At 36.3% G+C, this 15440-nt stretch overlaps 1 protein-coding gene across 3 annotated transcripts in view; it reads right to left on the reverse strand.

The window, feature by feature from the left end:
* RyR (Ryanodine receptor) overlaps positions 1 to 15440 on the reverse strand; it is a 1703288-nt gene that overhangs the window by 821843 nt on the left and 866005 nt on the right. For all 3 annotated transcript variants that reach the window (XM_090399345.1, XM_090399347.1, XM_090399344.1), the window contains exons 60-63: positions 13586 to 13664; positions 4246 to 4335; positions 3615 to 3731; positions 1599 to 1673 (exon numbers count right to left, since the gene is read on the reverse strand). In XM_090399345.1, coding sequence (XP_090255471.1) covers positions 1599 to 1673; positions 3615 to 3731; positions 4246 to 4335; positions 13586 to 13664 — 361 coding nt within the window. The remainder of the gene's footprint in view (positions 1 to 1598; positions 1674 to 3614; positions 3732 to 4245; positions 4336 to 13585; positions 13665 to 15440) is intronic.

Raw genomic sequence — 15440 nt, forward strand, 5'->3', positions numbered from 1 at the left:
CCTCCACGAAACTTCCCCAAGTTGACGTCTAAGACTATTATAATCACCTGCTTTATAATTCCACATATGTTCCCATCTCTTTGATACTCCTGCATGTCTATTCATTTTCCAAGTAAAAACCATATGGTCACTCTCTCCAACTGGCAGGAGAGATGTCATCTCAGTTATTATCAGCTCTTCTGATGCTATAACCAAATCCAAAACTCTTGAACCTCTTGTTTCCTCCATTGCATGTTGCCTAAGACATTTGTCCCTCAAGAATTCTAGAAATTCCATTCCCTTATTGCTACATGCTACATACATTTTCTGCAACATATCAGTTATTGGCTTCATTGTTATGCCAAGAAAGCATGTTTTGTACACTTTATTAGTCATTGCGCCACTAATGATCGAGTCCCTTTACAATGATATACAACTATCCTTTCACTATAATAAGTTTAGTTTAATACTTTATCCAAGTGTGAGCAAACTAAACTTATTATAATCTAAATAGTCTAACCAATTATAAATTAAACTTTCAATATCCTTTAAATCTTTTTTTTTTTTTCATACTGTTAATTTCCTTCTTCTCATTTTCATCAGCTAATCTTTTTTTTTTAGATGTTTAATATCCTCTTCCAGATGTTTCATTTGCTTTTCATTTTCACTAAGTCTTGCCTAAGCTTTTCTACTATGGTCCTGACTCTTGCTCCCATTTCTAATTGCTCTAATCTATCAAGACAGTTTTCATATACGTTAATGCTTCCCTTCTTGTTTTTGCAAACAGTCCACAAATCTTTCAGATTTTTGGTGGATACATATAGCAATTTTAGCAATGCATCAACTGCGATAAATCCAAGACAGAGATTGATCTTCGTACTGAAGCCTTCCATGATGCTCTCGTGCCTTTCTTTAAGAGCACTATTTTCAGAAACAGAAGCAATATGAACAAACAGGTAGCAGAATGCAATATAAACAACAAAAAATTCCAACAACACTACTGAAAGACACTTGTCTCCAAACTGAAAAAAATGTAGCACAATTTGCAATAAAACAATTTGTGATAAAAAAAATGATAAATCATGATATATCTAGATATAAATATATATTCAATCATTCCTTCAGTTTCAGTTGCACTTGTTACCATAAGAGAAGCAGCTGCCCAGCATCCCTTTACTGTGCAACTGGAAACACCAAACCTGCTTCTATTCTTCGTCTTTTATTCTGCACACCTCTGGATAGAGGACAGTCTCAGAGTCAAACAATTACAGCATTTAGTTAAAAAACAAAACATCAATAAACTTATATCTCAGTCCTTGTCTGCTCCCCTCCACACAGCACTGATGTGCTTATAAGTCTCTTGACCCGATGTGTATGGGATCAATATAAAAAAATAAAATTACAAAAGAAATAATTTAAGAAATAATGTATTCCAATATGATAAATAGATTTACTAAAGTTAAACATATTGAAATGTAAACATATGAAGTAACAACATATAGTATTTATTACCCATTTCTTTCTTCTTTTTTTTTTTCATAGAGAAACAGAGAGGGGGGGAGAGAGAGAGAGAGAGAGAGAGAGAGAGAGAGAGAGAGAGAGGTCGAAAAAACACTTACTTGCATCTCCCTGCTTAAAGTCAAACTGCTCATATCAATAGGTTCTGGTGTGTAGATATGAGAAGATTCTGCAGGCTGAAAAAAAAAATACAATTCTAAATGATATCATTATTTAATATATTATCTGTATATTTAAACTTGCAATTATACTGGTTATTCATAGTTATATGCATAAATAAAATAAAATGAACAGTACATCTACCTCTACAGGCAAGAATAAATAACATCTGAAGGATCTTGTATATCTCCTTTGTATTCCAAGGAATGAGATTAGAACAATAATAATAACATGAAATAAAAACAAAAACCTTTATAGCTCAGAAAGACCATGAGTTCAAATCCCATCTAGGACATGAAGAAACTCTTTCAAGGCTTTTCAACTGAAGGTGAGTTATCCCAGTCGCATAAGAAGGTGGAAGGGTTTTTTCTCCTGGAAATTCAGGTTTTTCTTCCCACAAAACAAGCACACTGGCCAGAAGAACACACACAATTTACAGATATGATGGATTCCTATTCACCTCAGATGTGGATTAAATGTCCTATCATAAGTAGTATCAGGTTTATAAACACCAAGTTAGCTGAAGTTGTTTTGGATTTATGATCAAAGCAACTAAGCCTATGAAACCCATGTATAATGTATGTGCACTGTGTGTATTCTTCTGGCCAGTGTGCCTATTTTGTGGGATGAAAATCCTAAGTTTCTGGGTGGAAAAAAAAACCTTACCACCTCAGTGTGAGACTGGCTAACTAACCATGACCTGGAGGTTACAGACTATTGAGTCTAACATGAAAAGGGAAGATGAGTATCTCTATGTAAAAAATAATATAATTAAGGTTTTAAAAAAATTCTATATTAAGATAATTTAGGTTGTGTTGCAACAATGCAGAACTGCATCACATTTTTCAGATGTTTGCTTACATATAATAATGCTGCTCTAGTCAGATTGATTTTGATGGTTTGAAGTGTTTCATAAAATCTATCACTGGATTTCAATATTGGAATGGGTGGCATGATGACTAAGGCCATAGGGCCAATGTTTTATGTCTGTTTCTGTGTGCGTGTGTGGAGAACAGCACATTAGAACAGTACAGAACAACATACACCCACTGATAAGGATCAGAGAGAAGCTTCAAGAAGAAAAAAAACTCTGGTTTCTAGTTTTTCTGGGGAGCAATGAAGGAAAGTACATAATAATTACATAATTAAGACATTGGAAGGGTATTCAACAGAATATCACAGAAAACCTAATAATTACACAGGTGCACTAAGCTATCAAAAATAAACAAAGGTTTACTAAAATGCAAATAGTATCATCATTGTTTTACAAAATAGCACTTATCTTTTCCAGAGTCCCTTTACCAGGCTCCAGAAACAACAACAACAACAACAACAACAATAATAATAATAATAATAATAATAATAATGAGAGTAATCTTTATATGGACTTTTTCAAGTGAAAGTAAGTTAGCTGATCACATATAGAAGTAGTGTGGTTTTTTCCCAGAAATTCTGGTTTTTCATACTGCATACAGGCAGATCTGCCAAGAGAATGCACAGAGTTAATAGATAGAAATAGTATTAATGGTGGGTGTGAATTAATTAAAGTGAATCATTTGGCATATTAATAGTCAACAGATGAATTATTGTTCTTGGTGGATTAGGTAGTGTATTAGTAGTTAATGGTATTTTATATTATCCTTTGATGAATCCTTAGAGGGAATAGAGGTGCCATGTAATTTAATAATGATAATAATAATAATATTTAGTTTACTATCATCACCAAAACCTGTGGCTTAATAACTAAAGTGCATAATCTGTTCTATAGTTTTGATACTGAGAAAGCAGTTGGTGTTTTCTGTTTTCCTGACTATTTTCATAAATCATTTTCCAAAATAAATTAAAAATTTGCTGACTGTAATTTTTCTGCATATACTTATATCAGTGAAACAGTTTACAATATTATTTCAATCAGTAATGTAAGAGCAAGTCTGACAGGAAGGTTATACGAAAATTACTGTAGGAGATGTCCGAGGTAGAGATCCTCTGGAGGCATCACTTGGTTCAATTTTCCATCCCAAAGCAAGCAGGGCCTTTAGTGACTCCCGAACAAGTTCTTCATATCTTTCCTTTTCCTAAATTTAAAGTAAAAACAAAATTCAGAAAATTACTTATTTTAATTTAAAAGAAAATTGAGAAGTTGTGTCACTAAAAAGAAGCAAAGACATTAAAAAAAAAAAACACATATGTACAACCAATATTACATTGTAGATATGAAAAGCTTCTGTTTAAACATAGAAATCAGAATCATAGCCACTAATCTCTAAAGTGTAATTTTGAGAATTTAAAAAGTGAGTAACTGCTGAAAAATCCATAGGGAAAGCAGATAAAGATGACATTTTAAAAAATATGAGAATTTTTTTTTTTTTTGAGTTCAGTCATTTCAACAAAATTTCTACTGATACACTCTCTTGATTTAGAATCCCATGTTGCAGTTATATGCAGACTGTGTGTGTGTGTGTGTGTGTGTGTGTGTGTGTGTGTGTGTGTGTGTGTGTGTGTGTGTGTGTGTGTGTGTGTGTGTGTGTGTGTGCCTGCATGCAGATAAATGCTGCACACACACATTTTCAACACATAAGTAACACTTACCCATTCACTTAAGAGTCCATATGGCTTCAAACGAGGATGGGTTTTCCTCTCATCACTCCAGTAATCACCATACTGCCATCCATTTTCAAACTAGAAAGGAACAAAAATTATTAGAGCATGAATGATAATACATATTACTTTAAAATGCAAAAAATTATAATTAAGATGCCATAATTTTTAAGATATGCTGATTTGGTTCATGCTTTGAAAGTTTCATTGTAAGTATTCTTGCTTTCATATGTTGTAACTAAATCTCTGTAGTTGGTTTCATCTGGAGGAAAAAGTTACTGTTTTTATACTATTATCAGTTATTAACTAAACCAGTATAGTTTTATCTAAAAACTAGTATTTAGTGATATTCTGTTTGATATGAAGCTGGAGGCATGGGTAGTAAGGTGATTTACAGACAGACACAAGAGCATAGTAAACGATGGAGTGGAATCTGGGAGAAGAAGGGTGACTAGCAGATTACTTCTAGGATCTATACTAAGGTTATTTAATATAGATCCTTGAGGTACTATACGAGGGTGGTCTGAAATGTTCTCAGCCACGACCATAGACGGCAACACTATCAGCAAGATTTTTTTTCTAAGTCGGTACATTTGTCATAAGCATCCATGTAAAATTGCACGTCATTCTATCAAGTAGTTTGTTTTATCCAGCTGTCTGAAGCAAAGTGTTGTCTGTATCCCTTGAAATGGATAAAATTGAGTATCGTGCGGTTATAAAATTCTTCATAAAAGAAGGTTTAACGGCAAAAGAAATTCATTCGAAGTTCATAAAAGTTTATCGGCACTCTTCTCCTTTGTTTTCGACAATTAAGAAATGGGCTCCGAGTTTAAAGGTGGTAGCACCAGCCTTGAAGATGATCCAAATGAAGGACGTCCCAAAAGTGCAACAACACCAGAAATCATTGATCAAGTGCATGACATGGTATTGCATGACTGGCAAGACAAAGTGCGTGAAATTGCTAAGACCATAGGCATTTCAAAAGAACATGTAGGATATATTTTGCATGAAGAATTGCAAATGAAAAAGCTTTGCACAAGATGGGTGCTGTGCTTGCTCAAACATGAAAATCTCTGAATAGTGCTTGGAGCATTTTAACAAGAATAAAACTGATTTTGTGCATCGATTAATTATTATGGATGAGAGTTGAATTCACCATTACACACCAGAATTCAAACAGCAATTCAAAACAGTGGACAGAAGTCAGTTGTTCAGCGCCAAAGAAGACAAAATCAGTTCCATCAGCAGGAAAGGTCACGGCATCAGTATTTTGGGATGCTAAAGGCATTTTGATTATTAATTATCTTGAGAAGAGTAAAACAATAACTGAAGAATATTATTCCGATCTTTTAACCAGACTAGACGAAAAAATTTGTGAGAAAAGACCAGTTTTGCATAAGAAAAAAATCAACTTTCATCAGGACAATGCATCTGCCCACAAAGGTGTTTTCTAATGGGAAAATTAAAGGATCTGCACTATGAATTGTTGGAACATCCACCCTATTTCCCAGATTTGGCTCCCTCTGGCTTCTATCTCTTCCCAAAACTAAAACTCTTCCTCGCTGGTCAGTGTTTTTCTTCGAATAAAGAGGTGATTGCAGCTGTAGAGGGGGATTTTGCAGATCTTACTGAGAACCACTACACAAACTGTATAATGGCGCTGGAGCATCGCTGAAATAAACGTATTAGTCTTAAGGGAGATTATGTTGAAAAATAAAAATAATTTTGAAATTATAAATTCGTTTTTTCATTGTCAGGTCGAGAACTTTTCCGACTACCCTCGTATATAGACTCGTAAAAAAGCCTCTAATTTCTATATGTTAATGATATAGGGAATGGTTTTGGGAAGGGGGAAGTATTCTGCTGTTTGATGTGTGATTAATTAATTATTAAGACAGGAACTACCTTTTACCATGCCTTTCTCTCATCAACTGCTTTTGTCACTTTATTGTAAAAGGCAATCATATTACTTAAACAAGAGCACCCCATAACAAATTTATGCTGACTCTCACAGATAACATTACCCTCACATGCTGCTCACTATACAGTATCACATACCTATCCACCAACTGTTGGATTTTACCTTTAACAAATTTTTCCAATAATTTAACAACCACTCCTGATAATACTAATTGGTCTATAGTTTGCTACATCCATCACAGAGCCACGTTTATGCAATTGCACTATCTTATCTTATTCCACTCCCTTGGAACCCTGCTAGAGCTGATTCAGACTGAACACCTTCATCACAGGTAATACTAATTCTCTTGCACATTCATGTAGTACATGGGCTGATGTGTCATCTAATCCCACTGCTCTATTATCATTGATATATTTCAATATGCTGAATACCTGTTCATCTACCTTAATTTTGATATGTTCTCTGTCACATCAGCAACTGCAAAACCTTTGTGAAATGATTACTCAGCAACTCAACTATTTATTTTGCCTCTGTCACTTTCCTGCAATCAGAATTGCTTAAAGTCATCCTACCATAAGCAATTTTTCCACTTATGCACTACATACTAATAATAAAAAAAAACTCTTTTGGATTTAAGTGGCCTGATTAAGAAGTTTCCTCTCATAATCAGATTTGGCCTTTCTTATCATACTAGTCACCCTTTTTGCTAGCATTTTGTACAGCTCATAAGTATGCTGATCTTTATATTCACTCCACAGTGTTTTTTGCAGCTATTGTTTTAGATCTCTACTCATCCACTTATTCCTATTTGGTTTATCTTCCTGCCCTTCAGTATTCAGTATGATACTGCTTCTCTCAAACAATCTCTGACAAGTTCCCATGAACTACTGAAAATCTTATCTTGTAGCTTCTCAAGCCATTGTGCTGCTCCAAAATGCCTCCTAAGTCTATCATAATTGCCAGCTTTACAGATCAACATACACATGTGGAATTCTTGATAGAGAATTCCACAATCTTGGAAACTTTTATTATTATGATTATTAAAGACCTCCACAGAGTCACAAGTTTCATCATGGAAGCCCCTAGAAAACACAAAGTTTATCATAGCCTTGAACCCATTCACCATTTATGCTCTCACCACACTATCAGGCAATGCATTCCATAATTAAACTACCCTCCATGCAAAGAAACCACTTCTTACCCTCTTGCTCATTGCTTCCCTTCATAATTTCCAGGGATGGCCCAGAGATGTCTGTCCTCACTCCTTCATCTTGTTCCATGAAATGAATGAACTCTTTAATTTGCATTAAAGTCACCCACCACTATGTTTATCTCATGTTTCTTTGTTAGGTTTTTTTAATCTCTTTTAAGTGTTCGTAAAACTCTTTAGCTTTTTCTTCACTTTTGTCAGCTGTGGGTGCATAAGCTTGGATGATATTTATATTAACAGGATTTCCATTAATTTTTAATAGCATTATCCTTTTAGAAAATGGGATCCAATTTATTACTGATTTATCAATTTCTTCATCTACTATTACAGCTACACCATGTCGATGTCTGTTCTCATCATTCCAAGAGTAATACATTGTCATATTATCTTGTCGACACTTTCCAGATCATGGCCATCTTGTCTCGAAAATTCTCAAAATCCAAACATCCAGTCTCTTAATTTTTCTTGTGGCATTTCTTAATTTACCAGCTTTATATAGAGTTATTATTATTATTATCACTATGTGATACCTCCAGAGAGTCCAGACTCATTGAGGGAAGCCACCTGCTTTACAGCTCTCCATCTCCACCGCTCAATCCACCAACTACAGCGAACTGCATCATCTACACCAACGTCATCTACTGCCCACTACCACCACTAGTATTTTCACAGACAATCACAAACATCTATGTCCACAGCAGGATTTAAGCCCACAGCTTTTTGACTGGAGAGCGGATACACTGACCACTCGGCCAACCAGGTTCTGACATTCCAAGTTGCGATTTTAAAAGTGGACACCATTATGAGCCTGGAGATTCTTTGCACCCCTATCCCATTTAAGAGATGCTGGGAACTCGGAGCCAATTGTAAGAGTTTGATCATCATGGTGGTGGTTCTGGAGATAAAATAGAGTAGTAGTTTCTCCATTTGCTTTCTGCTCCACAGTATTACAGATGTACACAATATAATCATACTGCCATCTGCCAATCTCTGATCACCAGCTTTTCCGTCATCATTTGGCTTCAACCTTGTGTCAGTACTGATAATACTGCTTCCCACCTTCAGGGGCAGTAGCCCCAGCAGATGCTTATTTAATGACAGCACTACTTGCCATGTCGCCAAGTTGTCATTGGGTTTTGTGAGGTTTTAAGTGAGAGAGAGTTGCCACTTCTGCTCCCCCACACTCTGATAGCTCAGCTGCTGTTACTCCATGGCTGCTTATTTGCCAAATTGCTTTGCTTATATCACAGCTAGCATCCATATCTGAGGTCGTTCTCCAATCTGCTACCTGGGGACGCACCCAGTAATAGTCAACTCTGCCCAAGATTTTACACTGCGCTGAATTAAACTGAAATCCCCATTCATTTGTCCAACTCTGCATTTCATTCAAATCCACTGGCAAGGATATCATATCTGCACTATTACTAATAATCCTTCCCACCATCACATCATCTGCAAACAACTGAATATTCCTCTGAAATCCATCGAAAATGTCATTGATATAAAGGTTAAACAATACAGCTCCCAGTACTAAACTCTGCAGGATCCTACATGTAACCTGCTGCTTCCTTGATACCATTCCCTCATCCACAACTATCTGATACTTATCACATGGCCAATTCCGGATCCAATTCATTAACTCAATATCCAAACCCATGTGCTGCAATTTAAATATCGGCTCATCATGGTCACCTTGTCAAATGCCTTTGAAAAATTCAAAAAAAAATGGCAGAATATGGCAGGGCTACAATTTCTGCACTATTACTAATAATCCTTCCCACCTTCACATCATCTGCAAACAACTGAATATCCCTCTGAAATCTATTGAAAATATTACTGATATAAAGATTAAACAATACAGCTCCCAGTACTAAACTCTGCAGGATCCTACATGTAACCTACTGCTCCCTTGATACCATTCCCTCATCCACAACTATCTGAGAATTGGCTGTGTGATAATTATCACACAGCCAATACTCAGTCTAATTCATTAACTCCGCATCCAAACCCATGTGCTGCAATTTAAATATCAGCTTATCATAGATCACGCTGTCAAATGCCTTTGTAAAATAAAATAAAATAAAAAAATGTCAGATATACCTTTCTCTCATCCACTGCTTTTGTCACTTTATTATAAAATGCAATCCTATTACTAAAACAAGAGCAACCCTTAACAAATTCATGCTAACTCTCAGAGGGTATACTTCTACTACATTACCCTCATTTGCCCAATGTTGTAAATGATCCCTAACTTCTCCAAGATCTTAACAATTGCTGATGAAATACAAACTGGTCTATAGTTTGACAGCGCAATTCTACTACTACCTTTATACAATGGTACTATATTGCCTTTGAAAGGTCAACAAAGCTCAGTTCTGATGTTCGGTTCAGGGTATTCTAACAAAACTCTTGATAAATTCCATCCAGTCCAATTGTGTTATTGACATTCAGAATACTCATTATTTGACACACACACACTCTCTTCTTGCACTTCTAAACCTCAAACTGCTCCATCCTTCTAGTATTAAAACCTACATCTCCAGGATGAAACAGCCCAATTAAGTGTTCATTGAACAACTTAACCATATCCTTTGCATTAGTCACTCTATTCCCATTTTTATCCAATAATGTTATTCTTCCGCAACCATTCCTCCTCCTGCTCTGGCCACACACACATACCCAGATGCCTATATCCTTCCTCACTCAAATGCAAGCCATCACTCACATACAGTTTGTTTTTCTCCTCAAATGTCCCATAAAGATCCATGTAATCCAAGCCACTCTTTCGGCACATTATGACTATCCTACTATTCATTACTGATGTCCTTTTCCACAGTTCTGCATTATCGTAGCTGGTCAATACACTCACCAACTTTCCTCTCTCTGTCCTCTTCTGTACAACTGCCCAGAACAAGACTGAATAGTCACCAGACACAACTGGAGGCATACAGTCTAGTTTGGTTATGGATGTATCTGCTGATGCTATTACCAGAGATCCAATACTTTCAAACCCCTGGTCCCATTTATAACATGCTATTGCAGGTAATTATCTCTTAGCAACTGTATAAATTCCACTTCCATTTTGTAATGTACCCTTTCCTTCCTCCAATCTATGTCCTCACAGTTGAAGTCTCCCATAATAATGCTTGGCTTGCACTCATTGTGCTAATCTGCTGATGCATGGCATCTACATCCTTAGTCAATAAGAGCAATCACCAATATATTATGTCCTATTAGCCTCTATCTCACACCAGACAGTCTCAAATGAACCATTTCCCTTAAACCTAAAATCCTCTTAAAGGTCTAATTTTGTTTTGTTGGTTTTATTTTTCAACTATGATTAGCAATACTTCACTTTCTGTCCTATTCTTATTCCTACTATCTTCCCTGAAATTACAATATCCCTTACATTCTATCCATGTAACTATATCATGTTCTGTCAATCAGGTCTCACTGATGCCTCTAATTTTTTGCTAAGTTTAGTTGACCAATTACAAAATCTCCTTTTCTTTATTCCTGATACTCTGGTATTTGTGCACATGCATTTCAACATTCCGTTGTACCCACAGTTATACTTGTGTAGTGTCATTATCAACCTATTCAAATCGAGAATACCTATGAAATTGCATTCAGTAATGTAAAATGAGGAGCAGGTTCTTTGCATGGAGAGTGGTCAGTGAGTGATATGCATTGCCTGTGTTGAGAATGTAGACACATTGAATCATTTTAAGACATGGCTGGATGAGCATTATGTACAACAGTGTGCACCTCTCATGATGAGTCTCTTACTCCATGGAGGTCAGATCTTAATAATAATAATAATAATTTCTGTACACACGCTCATTTAACCAAGGAGAATGGCAAGACACATGCTTCATTGCATCCTCCCTTCACTTCCAGTTCTCACTAAAATAACACTTTCTCCAAACATCTAACTCAAAAATCACTGACTCATTGGCAATCATAGCCTTTCTTCTCAACTCTGTTCTACCATATCATAGCAGCATACTGAGTCTGCTGCCTTGTTATCATAGCACAGAGGCAGCATTCTGAAGCCTCAGTATGATATGACAGGCAGCAGACTGAGTTTATTATTATTATTATTATTACCCCAAGACCTCATGGAGTCAAAGACTCGTCTGGGAGGTCCTTTTATCACACACACATCTCATCATACCATGCCCTGAACACATTCAAACTCCTTGCAGACACCACAATCTTAGGCAAGGCATTCCAATCATTTCAACTCTGCAGGAAAAAAAACCTGCTACTCACAACCTCTTTATACAGTTTCCAGGGATGACCTCTGGTTCTCCCCGAATCTCCAACTATTCTCTGTAGAACTTCTCCACCACTGATCCTATAACAACCCCTTACCAACTTGTAGGTCTCTATCATATCTTCCCCTCTTCCTCCTGTCCACCAGACTCTGCAAATTACATCTTCTCAATCTTTCCTCATACTCGACATTCCAGAGGTCAGAAACTACCTTAGTTAATCACCTTTGGCCACTTTCTGACATCTCTTTATCCTTCTGAAAACCAGGTTACCAAATCTGAGCACAATAGTACATGTATGACCTAATCAAAACCTTATAACAACGGAACAAGAATCTCCTTAATTCTACACGTGAGTGTCCTCCCCATCATTCCCAGAAGCCTTTGTGTTGTCTTCACAATTTTGGCAATTTGTCCCCTAAATTTCAAATCCTTATCCACTATCACCCCCAGATCTCTTATTTCTTTCACCTCCAACAATATATCCTCACCAAGCATAAATTCTGCATCCCATCTTTGTTTTCCAAATTTTAAAACCTTACATTTTGTAACATTGAACTCACATCCCCATTTCCGTGCCCAATCACTCAATTTATTCAAGTCTTCTTGTAAGGTCACAGCATCTTTACTACTCTTCATGGTTCATCCCAACTTTGCATCATCTGAAAAACAACTGAATATCTCCATCCATATCTTCACCTATATCGTTAATATACAAGTTAAACAGTAATGGCCCCAAAACAGACCCCCTGAGGCACTCCACTAGTGACTTTCCTATTCCTGGATATCGCTCCCCCTTACACAACTTGTTGATACCTATCAGATAGCCAGTCTCCAATCCAATGCACTAATCTAATATCCAACTCCATCTGCTCTAGTTTGACTATCAATTTATCATGAGGTACTCTATCAAAAGCCTTTGCGAAATCTAAGTATATTACTGTGTATCGTTCTCCTCTGTCCAAGGAAGCAGTCACTTTATTGTAATAAGTAAGTAGATTACTGAAACATGACCTCCCTTTAGCAAATGCATGCTGTCCATCAAAGATAATACCATTGTTGTCAACCCAACTCTGGATCCTAGTTTTCACAAGCTTCTCCAGCAACTTAACCACAACACCTGACACACAGATAGGCCTATAGTTTGATGCTTGAATTCGATCACCTCCTTTATGAAGTGGTACAATCTTACCCTCCTTCCACTCCTTAGGGACTTGACTGGGTGCAAGATTTGCATTAAAAAATATGTCAAGTTACAAGACTTATGCAATCTTTTCTTCCTTACTCTTCATTTTTGTTTCTTTTAACAACTCTTTTTATATTTCCTCTCATTGCACATTTCTCTCATTTCAAATCATTTGTTCGTGGAAAAACAATCATTTCGCTTCTCCCTTCTGCAAACTAATAGCTTAACTAACATCCATGATGTTTGCATCTGGAAAAAATACTTTCATCACTTTCTCATTAAGTATACCTCTTATCAACAAATCTCTATACAATACCTTCTCCTTATTTCCAGTTTCTTACACTTGCATACTTTTCCCATTCACCATTTCTTTAATTCTTCTACCTGCTGTAACACACAATCATTTCTCCAATTGCTCTAGCTCCTGTTTTATCCTGTGAAGAATGACACATAAGCATGCTATTTCACTCCTTACTATCATTTCATTACCCACATTTCTTTCAGCCACTTCTTTCATGCTATCATTCTGCACACTATCATTCACTATTTCCACATTTGCCAGAACACTTTTGCTACCTATTCCTAAATCGTTAATATTCATCACTTCATTTTGCTGCTTTCCATATGACTCACACTGATTGCAATTGCACACAAAACATTAAAGTAATATGTTCATAATAAATGAACAGCAAAACACAAACAATAACAATATATTAATAAATAGTAATAATCAATACCTTTCTGCTTGCCCAAGCATCATGATAGTGTGTAGAAAAGTTCTGTACAATTGTAACGAGATCAGGGGTTAGTTGAATTCTATAAAAGTATCAGAAAACAAACTTAAAATAACATATTAGGATTATTATTGAATAATTAACACATATTGTTAAAACATATTGTTGAATGAATAATACAATATATTTATTACTCATTATTATTATCCCAAGACCCCATGATTATTATTATCCCAAGACCCCATGGAACCCACTCATCCAGGAGGTCCTTTTGTTATACACGCACAGCCCATCATACTGCACCTTAAACACACTCAAATTCTCTGCAGACATGATCCTATCAGGTAAGACATTCCAATCATTCACAACTCTGCATGCAAAAAACCTGTTTCTCACTCCCCTGCTCACACCCTCCTTATACGGCTTCCAGGGATGACCTCTGGATGTCTCATGATTTCCTGCCATTTTCTGTAAAACCTCGCCAACATTGATCCCATAAGAAGTCCTTACTAACTTGTAGATCTCTACCACCCCTATTCCTCCTTTCCACTAGACTCTGTAAATTGCATCTTCTCAACCTAATTGTAATCACAATCAGGTTGAGATTTACTGGACCTTTTCTAACATCTCTTCATCCTTTTGAAAACAAGGTGACCATATCTGTGCACAGTAGTCCATGTTTAGCCTAATCAAAGCCTTATACAATGGAACAAGAATCTCCTTAATTCTACAAGTCAGTGTCCTCTACATCATTCCTTTGTGTTTGTCCTCACAATTTTGGCAAAGTGTCGCCTAAATTTCAGATCTTTATCCACTATCACCACAAGATCTCTTATTTCCTCCATCTCCAACAATATATCCCCTCCAAACATAAATTCTACATCTTTGTTCACTATTTGGCACTATTCCCATCTTTGTTTCCCAAATTTTAAACCTCATTTTGCAACATTGAAATCGCATCCCCATTCCTGTGCCCATTCACTCAATTTATTCAAGTCTTCTTGTAAGGTCAAAACATCTTCTCAACTCTTCATAGTTCGTCCCAACTTTGTATCATCTGCAAACAACTGAATATCTCCATCCAAATCTTTGCCAATATCATTAGCATACAAATTAAACAGTAATGGCTCTAAAACAGACCAATGAGGTCTGTTTTAGAACCATTACACCACTAGTGACTTTCCTTTTTCGTGATATTGCTCCACCCATACACAACTTGCTGATACCAATCAGATAGCAAGTCTCTGATCCAATGCACTAATCTAATATCCAACTTCATTCACTCTACTTTGACTATCAACTTATCATACAGTAATCTATCAAAAGTCCTTGCAAAATCTAAGTATATTACTGAGTATCCCTCCCCTCTGTCTAAGGAAGCCATCATCTTATTGTAATAAGTAAGTAGATTACTAAAACATGTCCTCCCAGCCTGCCAAAACTGCAATAACGCAAAATCTGGTTTCAAAATTGCAATCTGAACTATCGAACTATATTAATCCAGACATTCTACAAGTACTTGAAAGAATTACTGACAATTCAGCCAAATATACCCTGGAAAAGAATAAAGAAAAACTCAAGACCAAATTCCACAGTTTGAAACAACAGCAAAATATTGTGGCCAATCACAGGAATCCATCCAATCAGACCTCCTCCCTGATAAACACCAACAATGAACAACAAACAAGGGAGACAAGGAGCAACCAACCACCGGCAAGCAAGAACCATGTGATCAACCTATCAAGCCACACCCTGAACAGCATTGAACTTACGCTACTGAATAAAGGACTTAACTACGCAATAGCACCTAATAAAGGTAAACAAACTGGATTTTATCTACCACATAGAAAGAGGCATC

The sequence above is a fragment of the Typopeltis vanoorti genome, chromosome 10, assembly GCF_054136105.1.
Source record: "Typopeltis vanoorti isolate ZY-2024b chromosome 10, IOZ_Tvanoo_1.0, whole genome shotgun sequence".
Classification (NCBI taxonomy): domain Eukaryota; kingdom Metazoa; phylum Arthropoda; class Arachnida; order Uropygi; family Thelyphonidae; genus Typopeltis; species Typopeltis vanoorti.